Source organism: Tyto alba, unplaced genomic scaffold (genome assembly GCF_018691265.1).
Source record: "Tyto alba isolate M040663 unplaced genomic scaffold, T.alba_DEE_v4.0 Super-Scaffold_38, whole genome shotgun sequence".
Taxonomy (NCBI): Eukaryota; Metazoa; Chordata; class Aves; order Strigiformes; family Tytonidae; genus Tyto; species Tyto alba.
This window is the reverse complement of record NW_024881313.1, coordinates 38718697-38736433: the sequence shown is the minus strand read 5'-3', so window position 1 is coordinate 38736433 and position 17737 is coordinate 38718697. Positions and strand designations below refer to the sequence as shown.

At 53.1% G+C, this 17737-nt stretch overlaps 2 protein-coding genes across 6 annotated transcripts; one reads left to right on the top strand and one right to left on the bottom strand.

Annotated features, from left to right (window-relative positions):
• Positions 1 to 34: 34 nt before the first annotated feature.
• On the bottom strand, positions 35 to 2460 carry MRPL55 (mitochondrial ribosomal protein L55). 3 transcript variants are annotated; one of them, XM_042801742.1, is made up of 4 exons: positions 2043 to 2460; positions 675 to 783; positions 340 to 532; positions 35 to 235 (listed from the first exon to the last, which is right to left on the bottom strand). In XM_042801742.1, the coding sequence occupies exons 2-4, from the start codon at positions 698 to 700 to the stop codon at positions 92 to 94; spliced, it is 363 nt and encodes a 120-aa protein (XP_042657676.1). In that variant the 5' UTR covers positions 701 to 783; positions 2043 to 2460; the 3' UTR covers positions 35 to 91. The 3 variants fall into 3 exon arrangements, with proteins under 3 accessions (XP_042657676.1, XP_042657674.1, XP_042657675.1); XM_042801740.1 differs by lacking the exon at positions 2043 to 2460 and adding an exon at positions 1424 to 1502; XM_042801741.1 differs by lacking the exon at positions 2043 to 2460 and having other exon boundaries at positions 675 to 898.
• Positions 1482 to 17718, top strand: GUK1 (guanylate kinase 1). 3 transcript variants are annotated; one of them, XM_042801736.1, is made up of 8 exons: positions 1482 to 1617; positions 7587 to 7700; positions 9512 to 9553; positions 11774 to 11870; positions 15455 to 15593; positions 16580 to 16664; positions 16994 to 17079; positions 17540 to 17718. In XM_042801736.1, exons 1-8 carry the CDS (start codon positions 1575 to 1577, stop codon positions 17573 to 17575), a joined length of 642 nt encoding a protein of 213 aa, XP_042657670.1. In that variant the 5' UTR covers positions 1482 to 1574; the 3' UTR covers positions 17576 to 17718. The 3 variants fall into 3 exon arrangements, with proteins under 3 accessions (XP_042657670.1, XP_042657672.1, XP_042657671.1); XM_042801738.1 differs by lacking the exon at positions 1482 to 1617 and adding an exon at positions 3944 to 4220; XM_042801737.1 differs by lacking the exon at positions 1482 to 1617 and adding an exon at positions 4491 to 4777.
• The last annotated feature ends 19 nt before the right edge of the window (positions 17719 to 17737 follow it).

Here is a 17737-nt window from a genome sequence, read left to right as displayed (position 1 = left end):
ACAACCCCACACGCACAGAAAGCTGCACCACTCGTTTCTTGGAATTATTATTATTTTTTTTTTTTTTGCTTTTAAATTTTATTTCAGGGCTTCACTTCTTCCAGAACCGCTTGTAGGTGGCCAGGTCGATGCTTTCAAAGGTCTCCTCCGGCTCGGCCATCTGTTTTCTGGGGAAATGCCGCCGCTGCCGAGCCCTGCGCTCCGCCTCAGGCAGGGTGCTGCTGTCCAGGGGCAGCTGAGGAGTTGGGGGACACACACACACACACACACCAACGTGAAACCTCCGTCAGTGCCTCACACACCCTCCCCCCCAGCCTTGCCCCCCTCCCCCCGCCTCACCATGAGGATCCTCTTCGGCTCCTTGTAGCGGAGGCGGATGGTGGAACCGTCGGTCTTGACCAGGAGGATCGGGTAGAGGCGGCCGTAGAGCTGACGGTGGAGGTGGGAGATGGCGGCGCGGTTGGAGTTGTGGCGGCTGAGGGCGAGGAGGGCGGCCGGCCGCAGGCGGGGGACGGCGTCGAGGCGCAGGGCGCTGGCGGGAAGGGGAAGGAGGAGGCGGCGCAGGGGTGTGAGGGCGGGAGGCGTCGCCGGGGGCGGGTTACGTGAAGGAAAGCACATGGTTACCTCAGGAAAGGAGGCGGCTGCCCGGCCAAGGGGTCACCGCCGGCTCTTACCTCAGGGCCCGGCTTGCGGCCGCCATCTTGCTCGAGGCCGGAGCCTCCAGGCGAAGGGGAGCAGGAGGTGAGGCGATTTATGGGGGATACGGTGCTGGCCCGGGGGGGGCTGTGGGGTGACAGAGCCGTGTCCCCATCCCACCGCAACCCCCCCAGGTGTGTGCGCGTCCGCTGCGGATCAGCCGCACCATGACTCCTCCCCCCCCTCCCCTCCCCGCTATGGTTCAGTCCTACCACGGCTCCCTCTACCTCAATCCTGGTTCAGCCCCACCATAACCCCCGCCACACACCACGATATGGTTCAGCCCAAACCAACCCCTCCTCCCCCGCCCCACAGTGGTTCAACCCCGCCATACCCCCATCTCAAAATGGTTGAGCCCAAGACAGCCCGTCCTCCCCCGCCCCACAATGGTTCAGCCCCACCGTACCTACCCCACACCTCAATATGGTTCGGCCCAAGACAGGCCCCTCCTCCCCACAATGGTTCAGCCCCACCATATCCCCCCCATCCCAAAATGGTTGAGCCCAAGACAGCCCCTCCTCCCCCGCCCGACAATGGTTCAGACCAGGGTCACTTTCCCCCCACCCCCCCACGCTGTGATTCAACCCAACGCCCCCCTCCCCCCCCCCCCCCCCCCCCCCCCCCCCCAAATAATGGCACGACCCACAACTCCCCCCTCGCCCCCCCCCCCCCCATCATGGGTAAATCGCAGGCGCCCCCCGCCCCGCTGGTTCCCACGTGACCGCACCGCTCCGGCGCGCCGCGCTCCTCTTCCCGCCTGACGTCAGGGCGCGCCGGCGGGAACGCGGAGCCTGCCGGGATTGACACACACCACACCCACCCCCCCTCCCCTCCCGAATTCCCCCCCCCCCCCTCCCCAACCCCCCCCATCCCCCCTCATGAGCTGGCGGCGGCTTCGCGGCGCCATCGCCCGGGCGGCGGGTGAGCGCGGCCGGGGGGGGGGGGGGCCCGGCCCGGGGGGTGCGGAGCTCCCGCCTTCCCCCGGGGGGGGGGGTGCGGAGGGGTCGCGCTGTTTGGGGGTGTCGCTAAGATACCGCCCCCCTCCCCCCCCCCCGCGTTTAAACGGGACAAAAGGGGGTTTCGCGCGTTGAATCGGTTGGTTTTGGGGGGGGACCGCGCGAGGCGGTGAGGTAAAGCGTTTTGGGGTTTTTTTTGTTTTTTGTTTTTTTTTTTTTTGTTTTGTTTTTTTTTTGTTTTGTTTTGTTTTGTTTTTTTTTTGTTGTTTTTTTTTTTTTTTTTGGGGGGTGGGGGGTTAAGCACCCTTCAGGTACCCGAAAATAAAGCTCTGCGAGGGAGAAGGGGGACGGTGGAACCCCCCCCCCCCCCCCTCCCCGGCTGCGCTTCACCTCGGTAGACGTTCTCCCAGCGGCTTGGAACCGGTTGGTCGGTCAAACTGGCCCAGTTTGGCAGTGGGAGACGGTCTTGGAGCCGATTCCTTCAGCGAGTCGTTCTTCCTCCTCCTCCTCCTGCCCCCTTGCTCCCCGCGAAGCCAGGGGCCAATTAGTCCTTTGGCGATAATTATTTCCAAGAACAAGGTTAGCCGGGCGGCACGGCGGCGGGGATGCTCTGCTCCTGGTTCAGTTCTGCAAAAGAATCCCCTTTATTTAAGCAACCCCCAGCTGTGAAACTGCAAACGAAGCTCCGGAGCTTTCGCCCGCCCGGATCAGGGTCGGAAAAGCCCCTCGCAGACATCCCAGCCCCCGACCCCTTTCCCGGCTCTCGGATAATGCCAAACTTTGTGGTTTTGTACAAGCTGGCCGGGCTGGGTTTTGCAGAAAGGGTCACAAAATTCAGGAAGGGGGCAGTGGCGGTTTTATAACGAACCTGCTAAAAATAGGGAATGGGATTATAATCCTAATCCAGGAGACCTTTCTCGAGGCTCCAGGGAAACTGTCCTTTAATCTCGTTTTCTACTTCATAAGGGAGCTTTACCTTCTCTGTAAAGCCTCTCTGCTAATCACCATCGATTTTGTTTAACTCTTGTGATGTCTGTCCTTTGCTTTTCTGGTCGTGTTGCCACCTCCCAGTTAGAATCCAGGGCAAATTTAGCAGGCAGGAGCCGACTGAGAAACGTTCCTCACTCTTAAGTGACAACCTCCCGCCTCCTCCTTCAGTGACCACCTTGTCTTTTTGCAGCCCGGCGGGGTCTGTGTGGCCGTTTGTGCTCAGTCCCAGGTGTGGCACCTCCCAAAATACGAGGCTCTTTATTAAATCTTACTGACAGACTCCAGCCCGCTGTGGTTTTGGGTGATTTTGGTGATTAGGCTGGATCCAAAACCATTTTAGGAGCAACCTGGTGGAGGCGAGAGACCCTCTGTGCTAGATATTTGCTCGGAAAACGCCAAAATGTGAGAAAACTGGGAAAAAAAATGAGCTTTTGCTCAAAATAAGTATGTACCTGTCATGCCACTGCTGCAGACGGATTGAAAGCGTGATGTATGTGATGCCTTACTGGGCTGGGAACCAAACAGGAGATTTAAAAAGCCTCGTATCCACCAGGTCTGGTTTCTCAGTCTTTTTTTTTTTTTTTTTTTTTTGTGGTTTTTGAGGGTTTCAGCTGTGTTTGATGGGGCTGGGGGAGCGGAGCAGCCTGGTGAGGGCAATAATACCGCTGTGCAGACCGGCTCATGGTTACGAGAGATTTCTCGGGGTCTGGGCACGTGTTTAAGCAAATCTGATGGTGGAGGGGAGGGCACCCGCTCCCACGTCTGTGCTGCTCGTGTCTCGAGGCAGAGATTCTCCTCTGTTCACCCTCCCAGGACATCTTCACCCTTTGCCTCTCCGGCCCCGAGCAGCTGCCCCCCTAAATCCTGCACCGTGTCGGGTGGTGGGCGCCTGCCAGAAATGCTCTATGCGAGCTGGTTTTGCTCTGTGCTGACCCACATTCCCAGTTTGCCACCTGGGTGGTTGCTGTTTGCTGCCCACGAGGGCCCAGCCCCTTCATCTGGCAGTAGAAATGGCTTTTTTTTTTTTTTTTTTTTTTTTCCCCCCCTCTAAATTGCATCTTGTTTTCCTCTGGAGCAATCCAGCAAAGGAGAAGGGTTGCTCTTGGAGGGAGGGAAAAGGAAACAACTGCAAGTCCCTTGGTTTAGCCCATTTCTCGTAGAAGTGAGACCTGTGATTGCAACCCGTGTGCCTTTTTACTTCAGTTCTGAGTATTTTTGTGGGGAAAAAAAAAAAAATAAAATAAAGGAGAGCGTCTCTATCTTTCCCTGACGCCCCACCACTGCTCGTTCAGGCAGAAAAGCACCACCAGCACGGACCCCGCAAGGACCCACCATGGAGATGCTGGGACACATTTGGAGCTGCGTGGGCAAGAGAAGTTTTCCTGTCGACTTGGTGTGGTGGAGAAGTAGCTTAATCATCGGCCTGGGGCGAAGCAGCGGCTGGAGGCAAGAGCCGTGCAGGCTTCAAGACCAAAAGAAGAGGAGCTTTGCCTGCAGAAGGCGAAATCCTGGCTGAAACCAAGAGTGAGCATTCTTCTGGAATTGTTGCCTCAAGCACGCAGCGGTTGGGTGCGTGGGGTGAGTGTAGCAGCTTTACACCCTGGGTTTTAAGCCCGACGTGCGTTCTTGCCCACGAGCCCGTCCGTTCTTGGTCTCCGTGGGCACCAGCACTTGCTCACGGGCTAAAGCCGCGCTACGGTGGAGAAGAAGGGTGAGCTGGACGCCTCCTGAGGTCCCTCCAACCTCAACGATGATTTTGCCCAGGAGGTCCCACAGCTCTTTTTTTTTTTTTTTTTTTTTTGGTGCCTGTTGGGGGGCCGTGCCAGCCGGGAGGTGACGTGCAGAGTCAAGGATGGTTTCCCCGTTTGCCGAAGCGCCAGGCCGGCACCCATTAGCGGCGTTTGACCGCAGCTTTACCAGCTGGGAGAGCAGGGAGAGGAGAAGAAACCAGGAGGGGAGATTAAAGACCAGCGAGAGGTTTTCATTGGCCATCTGAAAATTGCAGCTCGGTAATTAAAGGCTTTAGGCAGCTCACAAATAGCCCGGCTTTCTGCTGCCTCGCTCGTATTGCGAGCTTGTCGCCGCTGCAGGGAGCTGGGATTTATACGTTGGCTGAAAAGGAGTTAAAGCAAAAGGTAAGGATGTGTTGGAGCCTGCTGCTAGCCAGCGCTCTGCCCATTCCTCTCATCTTTTCCCAGTTTGTCTGGGGTCGAATGGAACGGTCGGGCAGCTTTAAATTCCCTTCGCCCTGTCGGTGTCTGCTAAAGGGCGGATGAAATTCTGAAGGGGGAAGAGGGGAAAGCTCTTTTGCCCGCTTAGCTGGGATGTGAGCGTGCTGGCTGGGCCTTGTGCATCTGGAGCAGTTCTGGTTGGCACAGCGGGACGACGGTGGAGGGAAAGGGGTGAACCATCCCCGATACCACGTGCGGGGCTTTCAGCGGCGGCCGAGGAAGCCGGTGCGCAATGAAGGAGCAGCGTTTGGGAGCAGGCGGGTTGCAGAGCGCTCTGGGATGACTGGAGGTGCAACGAACTTCGTGTGGCTCCTCTTCTGGATTGTTTTCGGGAGCGGTGCTTAGGGCTCACCTGTTTTCTTCGGGTGGGGGAGAGGAACTGGCAGGGGCAGAAGAGGGAGATGTTTTGGACCTCTCTGGTGCGAGCACTGAATAGCATTTTGCTGGTGAGAGGGTGCAGGAGGGCGTGCTTTCCTCTTGGTATTGAACTTTTAGGGGAAACCTATGATATTTGAAAATTAGCAAAGCTTGAGGCTTAAGGAAAAGGTCGCGCAGGTCCCCCCAAAAGACTTCCTAGGGTTGTGTTTTTTCCGATGACGAAGCTTCATCCATGGCCTTGCAGCTAACAAGGGGACTGGTCCTCTGAGGTCCCCAGAGAAGGTCTGATCTGGTGGGTCTCTGGGGCTGCAACACCTGAGGGGGACATTAACAGCAAAACAAACAAACAAACAAAAGTTTCCTTTTGGGATGGTGATTGAACAGGGGTGTTTTCACGACCACATTAGCTGCTCCCAGCATCTGCTTAGACTTTGTGGATTAACACCGTGTGCTTTCCTCCAGGCTTGGAGATAAACTCCGGTCAGCCAAGTACAAAACATCCTCAGGGAACGGAGGGGAAAAACTCCTTTTATTTGCCAGCTGTAGTGCTGCCTGACGGGTGTCTGCCCGACCTGGAGCTGTGCAGGAGGGATTTAGGGATGAGGAGGTACCCAGCCCACGCGGGCTGGGGTCAGGGAGGCAGCCCAGCTAGATTAACCCTCCCCATGGTCTGCGGCTGATTTTGCAAGGCTTAAGGCTGTTTAAAAAGTGATTTGTAAGGTCAGGGTGACATTGCTATGATCTAATTTAAAATGGAAAGGCATTAGACTGTCTGTCAGCTGATTGATCCTGAGGCCGCACCCAGGCAGTGAGGTTAAAAAAAAAAAAAAAAAAAAAAAAAAAAAGCACTTCCAGGGGTTTTACTGCTTGCCAGAACGTAATTGTTTTTAAATAGGAAAAATGGATTGGTTTGATTTCTCCTGCTCTCGTCATCACCTCTGGTTCTCTGGTTTCGAAGTTGCTAAATTGCTGTTGATGGATGAAGGTTCCCAGCGGTACCCCCTGCGCTGTCGTACAGGATTTTCTTCTTTATTCACATGTTGATAATTAACCTTTCTTCCTCCCTAGAGAGGCAGGCACACGAAAACACCCTTTTTTTTTTTTTTTTTTTTTTTTTTCCTTCTTTTTTTTTTCTTTCTGGCTGAAGAAACAACTGCAGAAAGGTCTGTGTGGCCCCAGGCTGCCTTTTTTTTTTTTTTTTTTTTTTTTTTTTCTCCTGTACCAGGAACCAAACCCTTCTCTCTTGCCATGACACACCCTGAGCTGGAGTAAACGCTCCAGGAAATACGGAAATAAACCTCAGAGCACGTTCATGTCCCAGATGACACCCGTGTTCAGACTGTTGTGGCAAGGCTTTGGGGTTTAGCGGCGGAGGACGAGGCTGGGCTTTCGGGTCTAGGCTTCAGCACGTTGGCTGCTGATGGTAAAGGCTTTACGCGTGGATATTTATCCCAGGACTGATAGGAAACGTGTAACTGCCCATCACAGGCTCGTGGTTTGTACTCGTTAGGGTGTAACTGGGTAACACAAGAGGTGTGGTGATCTCACAGGTATCCCATCCCTCGCTCGGAGCTGTGTATGCCGAACGCTGGCTGATTTCTGCCCTTTTTTCTTGCCAGCATCTCCTGCAAACTCTCCCGAGGCTTCTCCCTGTGAGAGGGAAGTGGCTGGGACTGCCACTATCCAGGAAGGATAAGTATTAAGCAGGCGTTGCCCAGTGTGTGTGGACGTCCCACGATGTTTCTGAATGCCACCAGGCACAGAAAACATTTCCCTCCTGTTAGAGAACGTTTTCCCTAGGATTTAGGTCCCAGAGAGACCCAACTCTGGTGACAAAGGATCGAGCTGGCTTGAGTTATCCCACTTTAGTGGCAGCTGGAGCTCAGTTTCCCCCTCATTTGGTTTATGTCCTATGAGTTTGACCTCAGTCCCTTGAGAACGAATGTTCACACGGCAGCGGTACGTGTCCTTTATCTATCTGAGGTATTTGTTCCCCGGGGAAGAATTGGGGCCAGCAGCAAAGCAAGGTGAAGCTGTCCCCGTGTCCACTTTCCAAAATGATATCCGAGTCCTCAGGGCTCCCAGCCTGCATCTCTTGCAGCAGTACAGAGTTTGCAAATTTAATAGTTCTTTGCGTTTTCCTTGGTGGCATTTCCTGCGCTCCGTTACTTCCTATCAGCTCTAGGCTTGCGATGTTTCAACATTTCAGATTTGCCTGCAGAAACTTGTATCTGAAGAGAGACACGGTTCTGTGGGGCCCAGCACTGCTGGGAATCCATAGCTGTGGCTTTCCACGGGTGTTTCTAACCAAACGTGTGTTTTTCTGTCTCTGTAGCCATGCAGGGACCAAGGCCGGTAGTTCTGAGTGGCCCATCGGGTGCAGGGAAGAGCACTTTGTTAAAGAAATTGCTTAAAGATTACGAGAACATCTTCGGCTTCAGCGTCTCCCGTGAGTATCCGTATGTCTGTGGGGAAGGGCAGTGGAGGAGTTGAGGGCCGCTAGCCCAGAGCCTGCTTCTGTAGCTGCCTTCGTGCCCCAAGCAACGGGCTTCCTTGGCTTGCCTGTGTCCTAGGCTGTCTGCAGGCTTTTTGGGATGTTTAAATAAGTCAGGATGCCTTTTGCTACTGGTTTTGAGTGGCAAGTCTAAGATCTGTCCGGACTAGCGCTCTTTCCAGGTCTGGTGACTCCCCACGCCTCTAAGCACAGCTCAGGAGAGGTTGAGGAGCTTTTTCTGAGTGATTCTTGACTCTCAAAGGAACAAAATCCACCCCCCCACACACGCACACCCACCTCTGCTTCAAAAGCCAATTCCTGTGGGAGCTGATGGGGATTTTAACAGCCCAGGGGCTGCACACCCATCTCGGATTTAAAATGAAAAGAGTTTTATGAAGCCCAGCTCATCACGGGGTCAGTCAGCGAAACAGTTTGCCCCATCACCTATGTATGTTCCTTCCTCCTCCTGCCATCGCTCTGGTGCTTTGATGACTTTTTCCACGTCAGTGCTGCCTGAGGTTCCTTTTTTTTTTTCTTGACCTGGGATGGTTCCCTGTAATGTGAAAATAACCCCTGGCCATCTGGCTCGATCCACTCACACCTGCAGGCGCTGCTGAAGCCCTCCTGTGCCCACAACCGAGGAAGAGCAGGGAGTTTTCTTCAGGCAGGTTGCCTGTTGCAATACTAATTTTGTTTCCTCTGTCATGAGCGATGCCTTAAAGGTTACCCTCAGAGTCTGGGCTGTGTCCACAGCTCATTCGCCTGATTTTCCCTGGAGCTCCGTAAGGTGTTTATAAGTGCATTACCAAAATGTTGGGGCTTTTTACTGTCCTAGCGCTTTGGATACTGCTTTGAGATCTGTGAGATCGGATTCATTCCACTGTGAAAGAGGAAATATTGGATCTTTAAAAATTTAATGTTACTGCAGATGAAAGAAACTTAAAATTCTCTTTCCTTTTGTGTGTTTCATCCTATACTTTTGCTTCAACTGAATCTCTCATCTCAGTCCAAACTAAGTCTTATTTTCCCCACGGTTGCTTCTTGGTAGATATATATATATATATATTTTTTTTTTTTTTCCTAAATCTCCGCAAGCCACTTAAACCTTGGCAACTGGTGCTTTATAAAAACTTACAGGTGATTGGTGCCTTATTGCATTGGGTTAACTCCTGCTGATCCTCAATAAAATCATCGGTGTTGCCCTCCGTGATGACCGTCAGCTCCTTTTTGGTTTGCAGAGCCCGGGCTTGAAACAATACTAGCTTGAACGACTCCCAGCAGGGTTCAAAAGCTGATTTATTCACCTGCCTCGTGCAGGAGTTTGCCCTTATTCAGGAAATCTGGCTATTTGAAGCACCCGTGTAGGTGCTGCACACGATCTTTTGAAGCGAAGATAACTCCTCAAAGCAGGGCACCGCTAATTCCCCTGAACTGAGGCAGAGGTGCGAGTAACGTGTCTAGGGTTACACAGGAAGGCTGGAGCAGAGCTGAAAATTTAAGCCCAGCCTGGTAAGTCCCACACTGACCGCTCAGCCCCCAACAATCTTAATTGATTGTTTTCAGATTATGTAGGATTCTTCGATTAAAGGCCAGTCCTGCGCGTCGTCGTGTGTCACACGAGCTGATTCCAGAAGCTTTGATCATTTTAAATAGCGGATCGGCTTACGACGTGGTTGGCTTAATCCGCGTGTGTGCTTTTTATTTCTTTGATGCTCTTACTTCCTCGGGCGGCGTACAAAGTTTGCAAGGCTGTTCTTTGCTTGCAGATACCACGAGGGAGCCAAGACCCGGTGAAGTGAATGGCAAAGGTGAGTGTGTTGCAGTTGGGCCTGTCTCCTTGGACTTGGCAAATAATTCCTCTCAAAAACTATAAGTTTATGTGAAGTGCATGCATGAATCCCCCCTGGCAGATAAGTTAGTCCTCCATTTACGTTTATAGGGTGCATTTCCCTAGGCAGACATGCAGTAATGATATGTGTCGTGGTTTAGGCCTGATTGGCAGCCAACCACAATGCAGCAGCTCTCTCTCTCTCTTCCCCTCCGGCAATGAGAAGGGACAGAGAGCCAGGCTTGGGGTTCAAGATAGGACTGGGATGGGGAAAAATCCCCCTTTTATGATCACGAGCAAAAGGCAGACTCGTTAGGGGAAGGAAAAAAAAGAACATAGATTTATTACAGCTACTAACAACACATAACAGAGTAGGACAGTGAGAAGCATTGCCACATCTTGAGAACACCTTCCCCCCACCCCTCCCTTCTTCCCGGGCTCAGCTCTGCTCCCGATATCTCTACCTCCTCCCCCAGTGGCGCAGGGGCAGGGAATGGGGGGTGCAGTCAGCGCTGCCACTTCCTTCATCTTCGGTGAGGGGAGTGTCCAGAACTTGTTCCTCCTGCGCCATCGTGGTCCCCCTCTCACAGCAGACAGTCCTCCACAAACTTTCCCCGACTTGAATTCCTCCCACGGGCCGCAGAGTTCCCCACACTGCTCCGTCATGGGTCACTAACTTCCTCCGACTGGATTCCCTCCCACGGCTGCAGCCCGTCCCGAGCTGCTCCGGCGTGGGACTCCCCCGCATGCTGCAATCCTCCCAGCACTGAATTACAGCAGCGGGGCTGCCTTTTCCCATGAGACCCCGGCCTTCTTCGGGCACAGACCCTTGATCAGCAGAGCAGGAGCCACAGGCCATAAATCAATGTCTGCTCCACCGTAGATCTCCATGGGTGGCAGGGGGGGCCGCCCTGCCGTCTCCCCACAGGATACAGGGGGGTCTCTGCTCTGGCACACCTCCCCCCTCCTTTCTTCCTCCGTTCCTCCACTGACCTTGGTGTTCACGCAGCTGCAGCGACTCCTCCTCACAAGTCCCACTGCCCGTCACCACGTCCCTTCTTAAATACGTTATCGCAGAGGTGCAGCCGATTGGCTCAATTTCCCAAACAGAAGTGGAGCTGACGTGGAGCTGGGGGAGCTTCGAGAAGCTTCTCACAGGGGGCCGCCCCGATAGCCCCCTCCCCTGCCACCAAAAAACTCCACCACTCACCCAACCCAAGACAGTACATTTGAGGGTGTGTGGGTATATGTGTATATAAACAGGCATGCGTACGCACACATTTGTTCTCTCTCAGTGGCCGTTAGTCCGTAGCCATTTACTGCTGTTCTGCAGCATGTGCCACGTGCTGAGGAGAAGATAACAAAGCGATGGACTTGGACAGAACGAAACCAAAATTTAATTACGCGGTGAAACGTTAACGGGGGCAGAGCATGTGCTGCCAGTTTTCTTGTCTAGACACCGTGATTCTCTGACTGAGGTTTTCAAAGCAGAGCTCTCGATTTATGCGCCCTGGTCCGTACTCAGGCATTGAGTAGCTTGATTTTTTCCAAAGTGCCAGGCAGCTCTGGTGAGATACCTCGAATACACACTGCTTTGGGAAACGCAACTGCTTAATGAGGTGTCTTTATCTGTATTAATAGCTCGGGTCCAGCTGCTTTTCTGTTTTCTGGTTTGTTTTTGTGTATTTCAGGAAGGCTCAAATGAGGTTTGTTCTTGATTTCCAATGGCAGGTTTCACTCGGAAGTGAAAGGGAGGAATTTTAACAAAAGAGAAACGTTCCTTTGTAGTTCATTTGATTTTGATGTTGCCTTTTATTGCCCCCCCCTCTCCCTTGTCCCGTTCTAGTCTTTAATCATAAACGCTTTCAAATTAAGGGCCTTGGCAGTCCTGCTGTAAAGCGTTCCACACCTGTGGGGAGAGAGGGGGAGGTTCCCACTGCGCCAGAAAGGGGAAAGGGTATGAAAAAAGGGGTACAGCAGGATTTTTGGCCGCACAGAAAACTTGAAAACATTTTGAGCAGGTGTCTGGGCAGTTGTTATGAGCAGGGGATGCTGTACACAGTAATTAGTTGTCCAAAGCAGATTTTAAGACGCTTCTCCCCTTAGCACCCCCGGGTGTCATTCTGACCATGAACTTTACCTTCAAAGCGGTTCATTTCTGCCTGTTTTTTTTTTTTTTTTCCCTGTTTTCTCTATCCAGATTACCACTTTGTGACCAGAGAGGACATGCAGAAAGAAATCGATGCTGGTGAATTCATCGAGCACGCAGAGTTCTCTGGAAATATGTACGGGACGAGGTACGCGGTTCAGACGCTGTCGCTGCTGAACCCAGGTGGTGCCGGGAGCCGAGATGATGGTGAAGAGAAAAAAATATTTTTACCTTAGTGATACTGTTTTCCCCCAAACACACGGGTTCTTGCCTGCGGGAAGCCTTTCCTTTTGATAGCAGGGTCCTCCCCAGCTTTATTAAGGCAGCAAAATTAACTCTTGCAGAGCGTTAGCTCATCATAATTAAATCATTACATTATTAGATTCTCTATAGCCTTCGGTGTTTGAGGGCTGCTGAAGTAGTGCATATGCTTAACACTTTTTCTTGCACAGGGGTGATTTTCACAGACTATTTACGCTCCTCAATATTTTTGAAGGGCCTGCAGAGAGTGGTGGGCAGAACGGGGACTTCCTCTCATTATCCTTGTGTTAACCAATGGTCTGCATAGGATGAATTCAGGAGCAGAAGAGATGATATCTGTATTGGCTGTTGTGAAACAAATAGGCATGCTGCTTGGGTGTTATGGCTGCTTAAGAATAGATAAGTTGCATGGCACCTTTGACTGGGGTTCAGGAGTTAGGTGGATTTTAAAATAGCATTGCCCTCGGCTGTTGGAGCTGATGATCCGATAAAACATTAAACAGCAATGTGAATTAGAAGTCAAATATCTTATATAATTATTGTGAGAAAATCGTGGCAGTATAGTAAAAGAGCTGGTAAGGAGGAAAGTTAAATGCTTCTTGAGGTATTTAACCAGTTGCATTAAAGACCTTTTCCTGAGGAAGACTGAGGTTTCTTAGAGCTGAATGTGCTTTTCTGAGGATTTTTTTGGGGGATGGCAGTTTCCTGCTGAGGCTGGTTTCCTTACGGGAGGTGCCCCCAGACTGAAGGTGCTGCGGGTTGTACCGCGCTGACGGCGCGGTTGGCAATTTTGCGTTTTGGTAATTTCCCTGGTTTAGTGTGACGTGCAGGGGCGCCGCTGCCGTCGCCGCAGCCTCCCCCCGGGGGGTCTGGGGTCTGGCCACGCTCCCTCTGAGGCTGGTGGAGGAGCAGAGTCCCCCTGCCCCGGCCTTGATACTTCCAGTGTCACTGGTTTGGTGCGAGAAGCTGAAACCTGACAGCTCCCTTTCCGCATACGCAGCGCCGAGGGGAAAGTGAGTTCAAGCTCCTTAATCCCTGGTTTCATCCTGCCTAGGACAGGCTTCCTTCCTTCACGTCTGTCCTGCTTAATCCAGCCGGCCGCGGCGTGGAGGAGAAGGCTGCTTTCTGATGCCTGGTACGTAGGTGGAGTTGATTTTGGTGCCTCTTCCTCAGGGTAGGTGCCGAGAAGACACCTCAGCCAAACCTCCATGAATTCTGCAGGAATTCGATCCTTTCATCAAGCTGTGTGGCACGCTCGGGTTTGGTTTTGAGGTGCTTTCCTCACTTTCATCTTCGGCCCCTTCTGTGTATTCACGTTGCCTGTGCTCCGCCTGTGGTGGTGGGAAGCTGAAAGTAATCCAAACCATCTCAGCAATAAATACCTGTTTGAAAACAAACAAACAAAAAAAAATACAGCAACTCTCCAAGCTTACGTTTTCTCGACAGGTGCCTAAGGGTGTTTCTAATCAGATGTGTGATAAAGTGGAGAAAGTCCCTCACGCTTATCAGAATAGTTGAAGTTTTCGCCCAAATCTCACCAATAATAATGAATAACTAAACATTAATTGCTTCAATTAAGAGGCCTGAAAGGGCTAGCGCGGAGCCCTGCCCACCGAAACCAGGATTTCTTTGCGATTACCTTAAAGTTTGAAATCAGGGTGCAGGTGTGGGGGGCCTCTTTCCTGGGGCTCCCCGAGCTGCTGGCTCTTTGTAGGTGGGTTGTAGCGGGAGTCGGTTGATACCAGGTGAAGCCTGCGGCTTTCACGTGGCGAACCGAGCTGTTTTGGGGAGGTTTTGTGGCTTTGCCCTGGGCCAGGGCTCAGATCTGGGCTCTCGCAGCACCGAACCTCCGTCTTTGTTTTTTTTTTGTTGTTTTTTTTTGGTTTTTTTTTTTCTAACGCGTGGTGCCGGTTTGGCAGCTTGGCTTCAGCTTCCTCCTTCCTGCCGGGGTTTGTGACCCATGTTGGGGGACTCCAGGGTCAGGAGGAGAGTCGCCAGCCACCTCCACTTCCCGTGACCCCCACTCCTGGCTGCTCTTCCCCGCCGTCGGGTGCGAAGAGCTCCCAGCATCGCTTTGTCGGGTTGCTCAGGTTTGCTTTTCGGGGTTTGCAGGCTCCCGGAAGCCTTGACAGCTTTTCCCCCCCAGACCCCTCGCAGCTCTGCTCCCTCTTCCTCCAAGAGGCACCTTCTGCTCGCGCTGTCTCTGGCCTCTCTGGCTGTGTTTGCAGCGAGCTGTCGGGTGGCTGCGGTGCCCGTGGGCTCGGGGCTCTCTGTGCTGTCACATCTGGCTCTGCTCAAACCCTGCCAATGGCAGCGCCGTGGCCTCAAGCAGCTGCTCCCTGACACCCGTGGGTGCTTTCCCTTCGTGCCAGTGAACACCTTGTCTTCTCCAGCTGGCACAGCCAGGAAGCGGGGCTGGTGGGAGCTATGGGAGGAGGGCTGGGGCTCCCAAATCCTGTTTTGCTGGAGCTGTGGCTCCCCTTTCCTTGGGGGGGGGGGAGGGGGGCGGGTAGGACAGCACAAGAGCATTCATTCAAGGGAGGCTTTTTTTCAGCACGTCTTTGCAGAAGGCATCAGGGAGCAAACCTTGGTGGTGCAGGGCGACGGGGCAACATCCAAAGAGGTGCCCTGGGTATGGGCAGGGAATTGAGCGAGTTGGAGGCTGGCTGTAGGGCAGGGTTTGCTCTCTAATTTTTGCTGCCCTTGCCTGACCTCCGGATTTCATGATCTCAAAACCTGCAGCGCCGCACCTGAGCTCCTGGCAGGGCTTCTCTCCACACTGGCCATCGTGCCACGGAGCGCTGGCTTGAAGGAGAATCTGGGCCTGGTGCTGTGCAAATACTGACTGAGAAATTCCCCCAAGAAGGCTGCTACCCAGTAACCGGGCCAGGTACCTCCTGTGCACTGGGAGAGGGTCAGCACTGGTGCTTTTCAAGGTCGAATTGTAGGTGTTCAGGAACAAGCTCGAGGCAGTTCCCCTGTGTTGGGGAAGAGATACCGTCTTGAACGACAGGGGAGAGCCACCATTTAAAAAAAAAGATTTTCTGAATTACACATCTCGCGACCCAGACAGGAGCATCCATCTCCATCAGGCATCCTTCAGGAGGGCGCCTGGGTACAGAAATCTCTGGGGAAGAAGAGTTCTCGGTGCTTTTGCTCTTCGGTGAAGGTTGCTCTTGTGTTTGTCAAAGGCAGGAGCTTTAAGGACTGTACCTGAGCCACTCTGCTCCTGGGATAGTCGCTCATTTATCGATTTCCACACCTTCCATTGTGGTTTCGCCTCTGTAGAAGGAGACAGCAGGTCCCTGCTCCACCCCAGGGGATGCTCGGGGGAAAGAGAAACTGTTTAGCCAAGAGCAGAGCAGGCTTTGTCTTCTCTCCTGCCACAATTTGGGCACAGGGGGACACACACCAAACCCCCACGGCTGTGGCTGGCCGCTCTGATCCCTCCCCAATTTGCTCTGTCCCCAGTAAAGGTGCGGTGCAGGCTGTTCAAGCCCGGAACCAGATCTGCGTCCTTGACATCGACATCCAGGGCGTGAAAAACATCAAGAGGACAGACCTGAACCCCATCTACATCTTCATCCAGCCTCCGTCCATAGACATCTTGGTGAGCGACCGCCTTCCTTTGCCGTTAGGCAGTTAGAGGTAATCAGCGCCTTGCTCTGAAGCGATGGGGGTTCCCCCCCTTGTTGTTTCCATCTGTATGTTGCTAAGAGCCGTAGAATAGGTGGGGGAGGGCACTTCTGAGCCACACCGTTACCTCTGCCCAGTCCAGCTGGGCTCTCGGGGCTAAATCTTCCCGTGCACTGTTTTTTGAGTCCCTCCTGTACAGTTTCCACGCCTTGGTGTGGTTTCCTGCACGGGGTTACAGGCTCCACGGCAGCGTGGCCAGCCTTGAGATCCATTAGTTGTGCTCAGCGCTGAGGAGAGAAGAATTTTCTGCTGCGACTCGCCTCCAGCCATTCCAGTGAAACGGAGGGAGGCTGGTTCTCTGCAGCACCAGAAATCCTATACACCCCCCCACCCCCCCCCCCCAGGTTTTGTGGGGCCCTGTATAATGATGATTGCAGTGTGCCCCTCGCGGAAGCGGCATCATTCTCGTGGTTCAGGGAGGGATGTCGACACGTGTACGTGACTTGCTGCAGCCATGCAAGGGAGTGGGCAGCAGCGAAGGCCCCGACTCGAGGCTCTCCCTTCTTGCTCTCAGTAGATCAGGCTGTTCGTGTTTCACGTCGAGTTCGTGGAGGAGGAAGCCAACAGCACCAGGCGCCAGAGCCCAGCAGGGAGATTTCGTCTCCCAGCAGTGCCAAGGAGGGTGGGGAGGAAAAAAAAAAAAAAAAAAAAAAAATGTATATACAGGGAAAAATAGACTTGAAACCTGAGCTCTGGATAGGGGATCTTGAGCCCAAACTCAGTTTTTTGCTCTGGGCTGGAAATGAGGCCTCTTGCCCTTTGCAGAGGGTTACCTCACGTGGCCGTGGTCGCCGGCCATGGCACGTGGCAGACAGCCCCTGGCTTGCGGGGGTGGGTGGTGGTTTCTGTGTGCAGCATTGGGAAGAGACTTTTCTTTAATGCGTTTGACATTGGGTTTAGGAAAAAAGACTACGTGACCGAAAGACTGAGACAGAAGAAAGTTTACTGAAGCGTTTGTCTGCAGCCCGTGTAGATTTGGAACTCAGTAAGTCCAGAGCCCTTTGAGTGATGCACACGGGGAGAGGGGATGCGTTGGTGATTTGGGAGCTGGGTTTTTTTTTTTTTTTTGCATCAACATCCGACTTGTTTTTCTCCAAGGAGCGCTGGCGGGGCTTGGACATCAGCTGAGTTTGATCTAAGCACCGTCCCGCATCGTTTCCCACCGCAGTTCCTGGTGGGCGGTGGGCGGAGAAGCGCGTTAGCAGCGGCTGAAATCATAATATTAAAATGCCCCAGGAACTCGGGTCGTGCACGAGAGGTGAGACGGGGAAGGAACGTGTTCTCTAACTCCTCTGTCCTCATCTCCTTCCTTAGGTAAAGAGCCTGGCCTGTTCGACTTGGTCATTATTAACGATGATTTAGAAAAAGCCTATTCTGAATTGAAGGAGATGCTCCTGGAGGTGAGTCTCTCAGGGCTTTTCTGCCTCCCTCCCTCTCCAGGCAGGCGTGACCTGGAGGCTGAGCAGGTGAGGCTCTGTCCGTAGGCAGCCGCAGAGATGTGACCTTGTGCCCACGCTTGGTCTGGTTTGGGCGGCTGAGTGACGTCGCTGAGCGTAGGTCGCGCAGGAGCGATGCTGGATCAGTGGCCTAAAAGTGGGGAAAAGGAGCCAGCGTGACGCTGGGTTGGGAGCGAAATAAATGTGCGTCCCTGGGCGGTATGGAAGGGGCGTGCTGTTTTCGAAGAGCCTTTAAGTCTAAACCTTGCCTTGTCCCTAAAGGCTCGTGTGTAAATTCTGGGCTCGGTCCTGTGATGCTGTGGAGCTGGTCTGAGGAGATGATTGCTCGTGGTCTCCAAAGCTGTGAAACGATGAGTCGTTCCCAAACGGTGGCAGATGCTCAGTTGTTTTCCCGATCTTGCAGGAAATCAAGAAGACTGAAGAATCCAGGAAGTCCTGAGCTGAGCCTGCGTGGACATTTTAACTTTGCACATCATTCCCCAAGCACGTCACGCCCGTTTTATTCCGCGAGACATTCCCTTTAGGCGGATCCTCCTCCCAGGTTACTCTAGGATGTTTCTATTAAAAGGAAAGAAAACCAAACACACCCCATCCCCCCCGC